The 13851-nt window shown below is 34.9% G+C and overlaps 2 protein-coding genes across 8 annotated transcripts; both read left to right on the forward strand.

The window, feature by feature from the left end:
* Nucleotides 1-874: 874 nt before the first annotated feature.
* Nucleotides 875-6434, forward strand: LOC117917474 (TSL-kinase interacting protein 1). 5 transcript variants are annotated; one of them, XM_034833768.1, is made up of 9 exons: nucleotides 875-978; nucleotides 2506-2647; nucleotides 2904-3121; nucleotides 3221-3462; nucleotides 3540-3780; nucleotides 4125-4490; nucleotides 4854-5264; nucleotides 5697-5819; nucleotides 5913-6434. In XM_034833768.1, exons 2-9 carry the CDS (start codon nucleotides 2521-2523, stop codon nucleotides 6003-6005), a joined length of 1821 nt encoding a protein of 606 aa, XP_034689659.1. In that variant the 5' UTR covers nucleotides 875-978; nucleotides 2506-2520; the 3' UTR covers nucleotides 6006-6434. The 5 variants fall into 5 exon arrangements, with proteins under 5 accessions (XP_034689659.1, XP_034689658.1, XP_034689656.1 ...); XM_034833767.1 differs by lacking the exon at nucleotides 875-978 and adding an exon at nucleotides 995-1193; XM_034833765.1 differs by lacking the exon at nucleotides 875-978 and adding an exon at nucleotides 1183-1256.
* Nucleotides 6435-8600: 2166 nt separating this feature from the next.
* Nucleotides 8601-13177, forward strand: LOC117918753 (probable serine/threonine-protein kinase At1g54610). Of its 3 annotated transcripts, none has more exons than XM_034835633.1 (7): nucleotides 8601-9312; nucleotides 9468-9752; nucleotides 10262-10579; nucleotides 11266-11487; nucleotides 11556-11653; nucleotides 11845-11956; nucleotides 12754-13177. In XM_034835633.1, the coding sequence occupies exons 1-7, from the start codon at nucleotides 8932-8934 to the stop codon at nucleotides 13099-13101; spliced, it is 1764 nt and encodes a 587-aa protein (XP_034691524.1). In that variant the 5' UTR covers nucleotides 8601-8931; the 3' UTR covers nucleotides 13102-13177. The 3 variants fall into 3 exon arrangements, with proteins under 3 accessions (XP_034691524.1, XP_034691525.1, XP_034691526.1); XM_034835634.1 differs by having other exon boundaries at nucleotides 12757-13177; XM_034835635.1 differs by having other exon boundaries at nucleotides 11848-11956.
* The last annotated feature ends 674 nt before the right edge of the window (nucleotides 13178-13851 follow it).

Raw genomic sequence — 13851 nt, forward strand, 5'->3', positions numbered from 1 at the left:
AAATAAGACTATTTTTGTTAAAAATGATTAAAAAATGTTATTTTTGTAAAAGAAAAAATAAGACTATTTTTGTTAAAAATGATTATTGTTTTGGATAAAAAAATTAAGGATATGTTTTGTTTATACGTTATAATGATAAAAATACTTTTTTATTTTATTTTTTATTTTATAAAATATAATCTTCTTTCTCAAAATTATGTATTAATGAATGAAGTGGTAAAAAATATTTATATAAAAAATGAGTTATTCAGAATAAAAATTATCTAAGTTAATTTTTTTTATTTCTTTTAAGTAAATCCATACCATCTTTACCTATCTTTTATAGTATATGGTTATGAGCTTCTTTTTTGGCTATTGTAATATCAATTTCCTAATAATATATATATATATATATATATATATATATATATATATATATATCTATTTAAATTCAAATAGATATTTTATTTAAAATTCTCATAATTGGAGTAGAGAGTGCAACAATAGATATCATTTCTGTTATAGCAAAATAACGTATTTTGTGAAACCTATTTTATAAAAATTATTAATTTGATAATAAATTAAAATTCTATGAATCCACCACAAACAAATGAAATAAAAATAAATGATCAAAAAATATTTTTATATCTAAATTATCAAAAACAACAAACAAAATATTTTATATTTATTATTATAACTTATTTTTAAAGTTAAATTAATATATATATTCTAAATAGTGTGTAATTAATATGATCTAAAGGAAAAAGGTCAAAGAAAAAAAAAAAAACAACTCAGGGTCACTCACAAGTCACGTGGCAATCTCGGGGTGGCGGGTAGAACAAGCCAAGCGCAAGTTAGCAAAACCTACACGTCTTTCATTTTTTCGTTTTTGGACAAAGGCGGCAATCGTATTTTGAAACACTTGGAAATTCATTGCCGCCAATTCTCTCTTCCTCTGGAGATCCTTCGAGTCGGTGATCTGATATAGGCTTCGATTAGGTACTCAATTTCTGTCTCATATGTGATTTCGTAATGTTTATTTGCGCCGTTTGATTTCAATTCAAAATTGGATTTCACTCCCAGCTCTTTCAATTTCGAAATTGGGTGTTCAAAGTCGTGGGTAATTAGGTCGGAGGACTTTGGTTTTCTGGTTTTGGTTGTGGTGGTTTGGATTTGGGCCTGAGAATTGTATGAAATTTGGTGGTGATTCAAAGGTGATGTGATTATGAATGGTTAACGCATACTCTTTGTATGTGCGCGCGCGCGTGTTTTTGTTGGTACAAAATCCTAACCCTAGTTGATGATTGGGTTTTTGGTTGCTGAGAAAATGGAGCGAAGAAAGGGAAGGGAGGTTTTTGGGTCTTACCTTATGTTTTTTGTGATTGTGTTTCTGAGGCTCAGTTCGAACAAGTGAATCGGATAGTAAAGTGGGTTTTTATGCCTCGTTCGTTCGTTTTTATGTTTTTTGTTTTATTTTTGGGGGGTTATAAGGAGTTTCCTCCACTTTCTTGGCCATCAACTGAGCTTACTTTATTCACCAAAATTTTCTATGTTTCATTTTCTATCTATAATTTTTCATGATTTGATATGAATTTAAAATTTTTAGGTGAGATTTATTTTTAGAATAGTATTTAAACTGCAGCTGTGAATTTTGTGATGTTGCCTGTGTATATGGGTGAGTCTAAAGCCCTAATGATAATAATATATGTTAACCTGCGATTGAACTTGGATGGTACTTCCTTAATTGGATACAAAACCTATGTTACAGAAATCGGTGTTTTATTCATCACATGAAATTGTGTGGGGAGATAGTCTCTTTTGTCGTTCCCATTAGTCTCTGCCCTGCAGTTACATTCACAATGGTGTGACCTAACCTTCTGGAAAATTGGGTATTTGATTTCTTGAGACATCTAGATGTATTGATATTTACTTCAGGTGCATTTCATTGTGCAAAATTAGATTATATTGTACTTCCATTTTTTTTTTTTTAAAGATTCAAAAACCCTAATAGTAATGTGTTTGGCTGTTATAAAAGTAAAATTTTTTGTTTGTTTTTCTTACATTTTTCAGCTGCCAACTTGACTAGCTAGAGTTTTTCTGTGAGGTTATGCTTTTTATTTTTGACTTGATTCCTAGTGGAAGCTATTCTATTTATGAGAACCTTCAAGTCTAAATGATTTCAAATTTTCAAGGCTGTTTTTTGCTCATTGTTTTGGTATTTGAAGTTTCCTTACTGTATTCTTCTTCAATCATCTTCACCTGCCGCCACAAAAAAAGGCTGCATGATTCTTGTGTTTTGTGTTTATTTATTTAGCTGTTTTTCTCTTATTTTATTTTATTTTTTTATGGTGTTAATTATCTTGGGAGCATTTTTTTTTTTTTTTTACATAAACAATTAGGAGCATGCCATGATAATGCTCATGTAGTATCATTGCTGAATTTTAGTACCAAAAGTTTCTTAAGCTACGTTTTGAAATATTGTTATTTACAAGGAAGATAAAGAAGAGTGTGAACTGATGCTTGCAGGAGATCCAAGCTACCATGAAAACTGGTAAAGAGAGAAAGGGAAAGAGAGTTGAGCCTCCCACAAATTGCTATGGAAGTACAAGTTCGATAGGTGTCAATAAATCTACAAAGAGAAATAGTGCACAAGGTCGCAAAGCAACTGGTATTTTTTGTGTTAAGTTACCATTTAGAGTGTCATTTTACTCTCTTCTTTACAAAAGCCCGATTTGGTTTATATAGGATATCTTAAACAAGTCTTTGTTAAATTTGGTATTTTGGACTTGTGTAGCCTCTCAGTTTAGTTCAATTTGCTTGCTCAGAAAAAGGAAATAAGGGAAGAAAAAACGAGAGATGAACTGTCACATCATTTCCTTGTCTTTTATGCTTACGTTTTTTTTTTTTTAATCTTTTCTTCTTAGGGAAAAATGAACATTTTTTGGTTCAAGAAGACAAGTTACCTTCTATCACAGGTCAGGCATTGTGTCAGCAGCTTCCAGACAAAAGAACATGTCCTCCAGAAACAACAAAAGAATCATCTGTCCTCAAGCTTGTTTTGGGACAAACACTTGATCCTTCTTCAAAGATCAAGTTGCAGCTTTTCCCAATAGATGAAGGCACTCGCATAGGATTGGAGAGGGTAAAATTGTAAATCACAAAGTGTTGAAATAATGAGGAACTCTTTACAAGTGAAACCTGTATTTGGAAATTTATAGAAGTTAATTTCTCTTTCTTATAGGATGGACATCATCCATACTTGGAACTCACCCTAAGAGCTCGGAAGAAGATATCCTCTGTACTTAAGCATATCAATAGTAAGTGGGGTAGTTCAAGCATATCACTGGGAGACCCCATACTTTTTCCATACCACGTGGCACTTGAAAATATGTCTAGTTATAGAACATGGTCTTTGAATGAGGGTGACATCAGTGCAGGAGATGTCTATGCAGCTACTGGAAGTCCTTCTGTTTTTCGCTTGAAGTATGTATATAACCACTTTATCCTCTTTGTGTGTTGTGTAGTTTAGCTTGCTTTTCTAATTCGATTTGTCTTTCAAGGTATGGCTGGTTCTCTAGTGATCCTAAAACCTTTGCAACACCTTCCACATCAATTGCCTCTGAGCCTTGTTCAAAATCTGAAGGTGTACAGAAAGGTTGCAGTTCAAATATGGAGAATTTATATGGTAAAGGAAAACCAATCGAGTTAACAAGAAACAAGTTTAAAACAAACAACATAAGTGAAGGGGCAAATGTGGCTGCAGTTGAGAAGACGTCTATGGATGCATCAGTTAATCCTGTGGTATGTTGGCTGAAATTGTCCCCCTTTTTTGTTTGTTCGTTATCTTATTAATCTCCATCAGCACCTTATTTGAGGTGGGCATGACTGTTTATTACAATATAATACATCATAAATAGTAAATGATTGCTATGACTGTTTGGTTTCGGCCATTTTACTCAAACAGTGACAATATCTTAGAAAGCCTTGATATTGAATGTACAAAAGCCATCAGATGAAGGTTAAGTCTGCACAATATTTTAGTCCAGATATGTCCAGATTTGTTGCTAAAGGACTCATGTTTTTAGTCAGAGGAACTTAACCTTTAACACATGCTTTTATAATTCATGCCACTTTGTTCTAACCAGATTGATGAAGTGAGGGTGGATAATGGCCTATCACAAACATCAGATCTATGGGCTGATAGTCTAACTAACATTAGCATCGGAGGTCTGCTGTCTGAAGCCTCTTTGCAAGCCAAGCTCAATAATTGCAGTCAGAAGTCTGATGGGAGCAAGTCAAGCTTTAGGATACCTTCTACATTCACTCCCTTTGAAAGTTGTTCACAATCTGGAGGCATACAGAAAGGTTGCAGTTCAAATGTGGAGAAAACATATGGCAAAAGGAAACAGATTGAGGTAACAGGAGAAGATTATAAACCAACCAATATAAATGAAGTGACAAATGCAGTTGTGGCAGAGAAGATGCATTTAGACTTATCAGTTGAACCTCAGGTATTCTTTCTTTAATTTTCTATTATAATATTCACATGGAAATTCTCTACATGATTAGTTGAATCTTCATAATTAACCGGCTTCCAGTTCATGAATTGTAATTAATCATATAAGAGGCTCAGGATGAACAGATGATTTTGAAAATTCTTTAATTTATTTTCCTACATAAAGGTTTAATTTCTTTCCCCTTTTTTTATTTATTTGGATTAAGTGGTCAAAGTTCATCACTCACTCCATTTTTTTCAACCAGCCTTTTGTCAGTTTTGCTGCTTAAGAATCCATGCAAATTCGGAGAATCATATGCAATTTAAACCCAAATACATGTTTTACTTCTATGTAATAATCTCATTTTGTTCTAATCAGGATAATGAAATCAGGATGGATAATGGCCTTGCACGACCATCAGCACTATGGGATGATTGTCTAACCAACATAAGCATTGGTGGCCTGCTTTCTGAAGCTTCCTTGCAGGGAAAATTTAACAACTGCAGTCCAAAGACAAATAAAAGCAATTCGGGCTTGCAACCTTCTCTGTTAATCTCTGACTCATTTGATGCTTTTATTGCTGGCCAAATGCAGCTTCCTCAAGGCCCAAGGCTGCCCTCCCATGAGGTGCACTCATCTATTTTGGATGCAGAAGAAACATGTCATGCATTTCCATGTCAAAAATTCTCTTCCTCAGGCAAAGATTTTCTGGTTTTAGGGGGTGCTAATTCTGGAGCCTGCAGCCAGGATGCTGGTTTCAAGTCATTCAAGCTTCCTAAATTTGCAGAGGTTTGCTAAATCTTTATTTAGATGTTTTTTCTCTATACCTGCACTTAAGGAATTGCCTGATAAATGTAGTTAAATTTGTTAGTTGACAGCAACTAAGCTTCAATTTTAGTATAAAAAGAGTTACTCTATTACATAACATAAATGAACCTTTAGAAATGGTTCATACCCGTAGGATTCGGCGGGAATCAAGACGTTCATATTATGTTTGTATGGGATTTATTGCTTCTTGAAGGAAGAAATTTTTTTTAGAGTACCAAATAGGTGACCTGAAAGATACCTAGCTGTTACATATTGTTATGACTGGCTTCATGCATCTGGATAAGAACTAAAACTCTTTTGGATCAACTTGTTGGTTTTGATATAAGATGACACATTTGATCATCCAAACTGTCTGGTCCCATGGTTTTCATGTCTTTTTGCACTGTTTTTCAGGTCACCGGTCAAACTGGGCTTCCACAAGACCATACTTGTCAAGAATCCAAAACAGACCCATTGCTTTGTTCAGGAGGCATCTTTGCTGATGACAGCAGCCTTGGGCTGGCAGGCATCAAATGGGTAATGGAATCTCTTGTTGAAAATTTTGTATTGGTTGTTCTATGTATGACATAGAATTGCTGATTTGATTTATTTTTTAATGGCTGAATTCAGAATGACTCTTTGGGACCCTTTGATCTTGGCCTGTCCTCCTCTCGGAAGATTATCAATGGGGACAGTATTAGCCTCAGCGGATTTGTTAGATAGCAACCCCAAGATGGACATCTCCGTTTCCCAATTCCATAGACTCATTCTCATCTGAGAATGCTTTCTAGTGACATCCCAGCAAATCTATCACTGAGATGGAGACTTCATTACCAGCGAAATTGTGAATTCATGCTGAACTCTGGAGGCATGAAGTTATTCCTTAAATTCAGATTTAACTGCAAAGTTAGCAAGAGAATTAGGAATGTACTGAAGTGAATATGATTAGTTATTTTGTCTTTTCAAGATGCCAAGAGTGGAAAAATAAAACTGGCAAGAAAAACTACATTTATTAGGTTGTGAGAAGTAATTCTTCCATGTCCATATTTGTCCTAATTTTGCTGCTGATTTGGATGAAAAAGTTTGTTATATTTTGAACTTACTCTGTAAACCCCATTGAAATTTAAATCTCAAGTTATTATTTGATAGAAATCTGGATAAAATGGAAATCCATTTTCTTTTCTCCTTTTTTTCTCTCTTTTTCTTTTGGGACAGGGAAGCAAGAAAAAAGAATTAGAGTAATGTTCCATATATTGTTAAGTTGTGGAATTGTTTTCATCAAAATGGTGTCATTTCTTCTGTTTTCAACCGTATTATTGACAGGGCTGATGTTTGTTTGCCATATGTAGTAGCTTGTTTGCTTTGTAATAGTTGATGGTAAGAACAAGCACCAATGCAAGATTGCTTCAGGTTTGTTGCATTCTTGACCAAGCTTTTTGATTCTTGAATTAGGTTTAAAAGCTCTTTTCAGTAAGGTTGAGCATAGAATAACTTACCATATTGTGCTGTCAACACTTATTATTGTTATCTTAAACTTAAGAGTGATATTACAAATATCATTCATATATGTCATAAAAGTTCATTTTTTATCATAAAAAAATAATCTGTCGTTTAGCAAGGTAATAGCAAAGTGGTAGTGTGATTAGCAATTTTTGATCATATATGAATTATCGTTTAAGCAATGTTTTTTTTTTTTTTTTATAGACAAAGAGAAGAAAAATGATTAAAACACGCCTAAAAGGGGCGTTCCCCATGTACATAGGCAGTATACAAAGAAAGCCAAACCCAAGGCCATAAAAACAACAACAGACTAAAAAGGAAACAGCTAAACTTCAACCCCATCACCCAAAAAAATCAGAAAGGAGAGATAGTCCAAGTTCAGAAAAGGTTTAGACCACTCTAGAAGAGACCGAAAAAAGAGGTTCCTTAGACTCGTATCTGACATTTCTTCCTCTTGGAACGTTCTTCAGTTTCGCTCTCCCCAAATGCACCAAAAGAGACAAATAGGCGCTAATCTCCACGCTGCTTTCCTTTTCTTTCCTAGGCCCTTAATTTTTCATTCGCCTAGCAAGTTTCTCATTGAAGCTAGGAATACCCATATTGTTTAAGCAATGTTATTTGTTTAGTACAATAAATTGGGAGACCAATAAAAAATGGACCTTTGTCAAAGATGGTTCTATTTGCTTATACCTTCATTAATGTTTTGTTTATTTGTATTTGAGTTCTATTTATTTATACATTTATTCTAACAATTTAGATTTAATTGCACACATCAATGGCTTAGATTCAGAGTTTGATATCGTACTTGTTTGGTAATATAACATATATATATATAATATTAATATATTTTTCTTTCATTTATTTAGATAGTCAATGGTGATTGAATGTATTACAAACTCTAAATAAAAATGTTCTATTTTTTTTATTTATATAGATATAAAAATAATATTTTGTCATGCTCTTTTTTATTATGGCAAATAATGTTGGGCGTGAAAGAAAACAGCTGTAATTTTGTGCCCCATAAGGACCTTAGCTTGGTGGTGGAATTGTGAATGCATTATTACACTAGTCCTTGGTCATTGGTTCAACATATTATAGTCTAGTCTACGATATTCTTTCTCTTCTCACGGTTCAAACTATCATTCTAATCGGTATGGAACATCATTTTTTAGTTTTATGCTTTTCACATTTCTTTTTCCCTATTTCTATACAATTCCCAAAGGAATTCCTTGGAACTTCAACCATTGTTTAAGTATACTCTTGGTATCCTAACCATTATTTTCTTGGGAAAATTCTTCCTTTTTACAAAACATTTTAATCTTTCCTACCGTTAAACTTTCATTTTTTTTCTTGCTTCAATTTTCATTTGTCACCTTATCAAATTAATTAAAAAAAAAAAACATACATAAATGTATCAAGAAGACTTTATATTATTCTTTTTTTTTCCTTTATTATTTATCTAACTTTTTTTTTAACAAAAAAAGAAAAGAAATAAGTCTTATTTAAATAATATATGAAAATTGATTTTTGAAAATATACTTTACTACATATAATTATAAATTTATGATATAAATATCCCTTATTTATAAAAATAAAAAACCTATTATTAATTTTAGTATTCTTATAAATCAATTAGATATAATAATTTAAATATTTATATTAAACTTAAATCCTAAATCCTATCAATTTAAGTTTTTAGGAAAAATTGATAATTTAGAAGTTGAACATGGTATATGGGCGACAAAGAGAGTCGGTGTATTTAGAAATACTTTTTTTCCCGTAAAATACACAAATATAAATAAACATGCCCGCCGAATCCAAGAGAGGACTAACCGTCAAAACTACCAAAAACTTCATAGTGAAAGCAGTCCAAGTCGTGGAAAATGGAGAAAACAGACACTTCAATCTTTTTCCATTCTCCACCCAATCCCCATGGCGGAGAAAGCGGAGTCATTTCCGAAGACTCTTACTCCCAGTTTTCATCCATAATTCCAATTCTCGCCGGCTCCATCTGTCCTCTTCTTCTCACCTCCTCTTTTTCATCAAAATTTATTCTCTTCCCATCATCGCCATCTCTCCTTTCTCTCCTTCCTTACTATGTCATCTTGCTGTTCCCGCAGAAGAATCACCGGGGATTCCCACAGATTCTATGGGGTGTGTTCAGACTAAACCTTCCGTCTACTCCCCACCTGAGGGGCTTGTCAAGCTGAAACTGCAGAATGGGTATGCGAAGAGAGGATATGGAGGAAGACCCATCCGTCATAAGCCACCAGAGAAGCTGAATGGGAAGAGCGCCGATACGCTTGTGAACTGTGGCGGTGGTGGAGGAGGAAAGGAGATGGTTGGCAGAGAAGATGAGAATAAGCTTAATGGCGGTGGTGGGAATGTTTCTCAGAGGATTACAGTGAAGAGGATTGGAGGAGACGAGCTGGTTGATGGGTGGCCCAAGTGGCTTGTCGACAACATCCACAGAGATGCTTTGGTAGGCTTGGTTCCCAAAAGTGTCGATTCCTATGAGAAGCTTGCCAAGGTTTGTCTTTTCAGATTGTCAATTTTGGGAGATTCTCGATCTAATTTAAAGATTTTACAGAAAATTTACCTTCTTTTTCCAGATGGGTCTGTGGAAATTGTGGATAGAAACACATGATCTGAACTGGGTTTTGGTGGTTCTTCTTCCTTCTGCAGGTAGGCCAGGGAACATACAGCAATGTGTACAAAGCTCGGGACAGAGAGACTCGGAAGATTGTTGCTTTGAAGAAGGTGAGGTTTGATACATCAGAGGCCGAGAGCGTGAAGTTCATGGCAAGAGAGATTATGATACTGCAGAAGCTTGATCACCCCAACATCATCAAGCTTGAAGGACTGGCCACATCCAGAATGCAGTATAGTCTTTATCTGGTTTTCGATTTCATGCCAACTGACTTAACCAGAATCATTTCCCGCCCAAACGAGAGGCTAACTGAACCACAGGTTCAATTCTCCACTCTCACTTTTATCAATTAGTTTTTGAAGTTTGCAGCATCTCTGCTTACATGGGTGTATGTCAGTGAAGTAATAATACTTCCATCTCTATATTGAGTAAATTCTAAGGCTGGCTGCAACTTGGACGGGTTGTAAAATTAGTGTTCACCTTATTTTTTCTAATTTCTTGGATTGGATGGATTAATTGATGTTTTTTTTTAGTTTCTAATTTCTTTCTACTATCAAAATTACAAAGTTAAAATATAAAATAAAATAAAAATTATTATATAAGATACTACAAATTATAAATATTACTAAAAAAATCAAATTGAGATGCATTTGTCTAAACCTTAATTCCAATCCAATCAAGTTTGGATCTCAACTTCAATATTAAAAAATAATTGTTAAAGTCCTTTCAATTGGGTTGGGTTGGGTTGGGTTAGGTTACCGATCAATTCACAATGACAGTGAATTTAAAGAAGTTGGTGACATTGATTTGATGTTTTTTTAACTTGCAGGTGAAGTTCTATATGCAGCAACTGCTAGCAGGCGTCCAGCATTGCCATGAGAGGGGGATTTTACACAGAGACCTTAAAGGATCAAATTTGTTGATAGACAAAAAAGGGGTGCTCAAGATTGCAGATTTTGGGCTTGCAAATTTTCTACACCCAAAACCAAAGAAGCCCCTTACAAGTAGAGTGGTGACACTTTGGTACAGAGCTCCAGAGCTGCTGTTAGGTTCTACTGACTATGGAGTTGGTATTGATCTTTGGAGTGTGGGTTGCCTTCTTGCAGAAATGTTCACTGGAAGGCCTATCATGCCTGGTAGAACTGAGGTAAACTTCCATTCAAACCCCACAGGTAAATGATAGGAGGTGTTTGGGATCATTCCCTGTTATACCAATTTATCTTCCAATGGAATAAGTATGCATCAATGTTTAGTATTTTCCAACATCTCCCGTAAAACGCCGTTTCAAAATTTGTTTCACCGAAGATTCAAGGTTTCTTACTCGAGTTAGACAAATATTTTTAATACTTAGGTTCGATTAGGATTAAATTTTCTTAACCCAAACCTAGTTTAATATTCTATAATATTTATTATTTATGTTATTATATATATTACAATAATCATTCTATTTGTTTTCAAATAATTTTAAAAGAAAAAAAAATCAAATTTTGTTATATTACTTTATTTTTATGGATTGATTTGTTTTTGTTTTTCTTTATTATTATTAAGAAATACATCATTTATTACCTAACATTTAGTACAACTATAATTGACCGTTAGTCCCACCTAACCCAATCAACCTTTAGACTAACCCAATCAACCTAAATCAGAATTAATCTCACATTGAAAATATGATGCCCAATTGAGTTCAGGCCCAATACATTCGGTGCAAATTTAGGTTAAGTATTTATTAACTTGGGTTAAGCTCGGGTTCGAGGTTGGCTTTGAGCCTAATTCAATCCATCCCATCCAAGTTCCGGTCCGCAGTTAATATTAAGCTCTTTGTGCATTCAGGTAGAGCAGCTTCACAGGATTTTTAAGTTGTGTGGGTCTCCCTCGGAGGATTACTGGAAAAAGTTGAGGCTACCAACAAGCTTCAGACCACCTCAACAATACAAACCTAGTTTTCAAGACGCATTCAGGGATTTCCCCTCTTCTTCTTTCGCTCTCTTGACCTCCCTTCTCGCTCTGGACCCTGCCTTTCGAGGCAGTGCCGCGACCGCTCTTGAAAGCGGGGTAAGTACCGACTTAATTTCTTCCTATTGCGTCTCGTATTCTGATGAATTTTAATTTTTTGCTTGCAGTTCTTTACTTCGAGCCCATTGCCGTGTGATCTTTCTGGCCTACCCGTCGTCGTCTACAAAGAGGCCGATGAGCCATCTCAAGCCAATAAGAGGAAGAAGTACGTATTCTGTTTAGACTATCTAGTTTCTTTTTCCTGATAGAAGACTGTAATCATCTGTTTGGTTGCTGAGAAAGAGGAGTTGGAAGGAAAAAGAAAATCTTAGAATGCAACATGTTTAAAATGCATACAAAAGTAGTCGGATGAGAGCGAGGTTGCATTTTGGCTGATGGTGGTTTTGAATCTTATAGCAGACACAGGACTTCGAGATCGAGGCAACAGTCTCGAACATATAATGAAGGGAGTAGGAAAAAGGATCCGATTGCAGAAGAAGCTAAAGGAGATTCAGGAACTTCTTCAAAGGTACAAATTTTGCTCTCAAGTTTACTGATTTAGCATAAATTCTGGAGATTCTTCCACATGGAAACTTCTCAAAGTGTTGTGAGTTTGTGGTGATTCTAAGAAGAAAAGGTTTGCCCTCTTGAAGGTTGAGAATATATTTGGTTTTCATAAATGGTGTAGAGGGAAAAAAAATGGTTTAAGGCAAAAGGGGGGGAAATTTATTCATTTTCTTTCTCATTTTTGTTGAGAAGGGTGGAAAAAAGAGCTGTTCATAATATTTTCTTTTAAGACTATGTTTGGATGACAAAAGATTTAAGGAAAAATCTTATATATATATATATGAGAAATAATTTAAAATTATATAAAATTTTAACTTATTTTAATTATATTTTATTTTCTTTTATAAAACTAAGTATGAGAAATAATTTTTCTAAACATTTTTTTTCCATTCAGATTAAACATACCCTAAATTTCCTTAGATAAGGGAATAAGAGAAAGAAAAAATAATTTTTTTTTATTCTCTTTTTCCCAATTTATTTAATTTTTTCTCTCAAATTTTTTGTAAAACCAAATTCCATCTTACATTTTACTTGGGGCAAGAGCAATGTTTTCACGTGCACCCTTCCCCTTCATAAAGATTTGGGAAACGGGATAAAACCAAATCTTCGTCCAAGACGTGCATGGGGGCAAATTCTGTTGTGAGATGACCACCTACTACACTGTTTCGGGCCAGATCTTACATTTTCTTTTTGCCGGGGAAGAGTTCATTAATTCATCCTCTTATGCACATCGCATAAACACAAACACTTGTACTTTAGCAGGAGAAGAGCACAGATCCAAACAGCCAAGAGACAGGCAACAGCTCCAGCAGCAGATCCAGTAGCTCAAAGCCAATGAAGCAAGAAGGCCACTTGCCTCTCTCCCTTTCTCCAGCCCTTCAATCTCATGGTAAGAGAGCCCCAAAAACCGAGGGCCATCCTAATGCTACCAAGAACATCAAGAACCTGCCCTTATTATATAATAGCTTCCAGACAGACAGTAGTAATACCAGCCGGGATGAAGGCCCCAGACTGACTTTCAATTATAGGTCTCTCTCCACCTTGGATTTCCGAACACTTGATACTGCGAAGATAGCTAAACTCTTTGCCCCGGATAAAGATAGCTAAACTGTTGAGTCTCAACTCTTTCTTTTCTGAACTGAGCTATTATGAATAAAGGAATACGTTTTTGTTGTTTTTGTAAGGATTATTCTTTTCTAGCTTGATCATATCTCACTGGTTTCTTCATTAAAATTTCCCATGAAAAAAAATAATTGCAGTGTATGATGTTATGTTAGTTTTTATGTAGTTGGGTTTTGGCTAAAAGGCTTAAGCAAAAACTGTACTTCCTTCGTTCAGATAAAACCCAGAAGTGGACAACTTATTAGTAATAGCATGCTCGGTTCCAGCCTAAATACATGAAATTCAGTAGGATTCATACACTTTGATGTTTGATCAGTCCACAAGGAAAGGAACATGAAGATGGGATTTTTACATATCGTCGTAGTAGTCGTCGGTGAACTTGTTCTTGATCCATTTGAAGCTGTTCCGCAAGGATGATTTGAGCTTACCTTCCATGGAGTACATGTTGTAGGATGCCACCCTCTTTCTCCTCTTCATCTCTGGATTATCGGATGTTGCAAAGTCGTCCACCTTGCCTATTGGACCATTAAAGCTGTATGAGTTGGAGCGTACCTCAAACCCATGCCGGGCGTCTGAGTAGGAGTATGGATGGTCAGGAAAGGATCTGCTCTTCTCCATGATCAAAAGCTTGATGAGTTGTGGAGACCTGCAAGTCCATTATATATAGGGAGGTGAGTACTTCTGGAGTTTAGGCAAAGAGCCGTCTAAGTGCGATGTGCACGGGTGTTGAGATGA

The sequence above is a fragment of the Vitis riparia genome, chromosome 7 (assembly GCF_004353265.1).
Source record: "Vitis riparia cultivar Riparia Gloire de Montpellier isolate 1030 chromosome 7, EGFV_Vit.rip_1.0, whole genome shotgun sequence".
In the NCBI taxonomy this organism is placed as follows: Eukaryota; Viridiplantae; Streptophyta; class Magnoliopsida; order Vitales; family Vitaceae; genus Vitis; species Vitis riparia.

What these genes read in the sequence shown, in the direction of transcription:
- LOC117918753 (XM_034835633.1), top strand. Translation starts at nt 8,932, where the DNA reads ATGGGGTGTGTTCAGACTAAACCTTCCGTCTACTCCCCACCTGAGGGG. An exon ending in AGAGGCTAACTGAACCACAG is followed by an intron (nt 9,753 to 10,261) that starts GTTCAATTCTCC and finishes TTTAACTTGCAG; the next exon opens with GTGAAGTTCTATATGCAGCA. An exon ending in ATTCAGGAACTTCTTCAAAG is followed by an intron (nt 11,957 to 12,753) that starts GTACAAATTTTG and finishes CTTGTACTTTAG; the next exon opens with CAGGAGAAGAGCACAGATCC.
- LOC117917474 (XM_034833765.1), top strand. Translation starts at nt 1,209, where the DNA reads ATGGTTAACGCATACTCTTTGTATGTGCGCGCGCGCGTGTTTTTGTTG. An exon ending in ACTTATCAGTTGAACCTCAG is followed by an intron (nt 4,491 to 4,853) that starts GTATTCTTTCTT and finishes TGTTCTAATCAG; the next exon opens with GATAATGAAATCAGGATGGA. An exon ending in AGCTTCCTAAATTTGCAGAG is followed by an intron (nt 5,265 to 5,696) that starts GTTTGCTAAATC and finishes ACTGTTTTTCAG; the next exon opens with GTCACCGGTCAAACTGGGCT.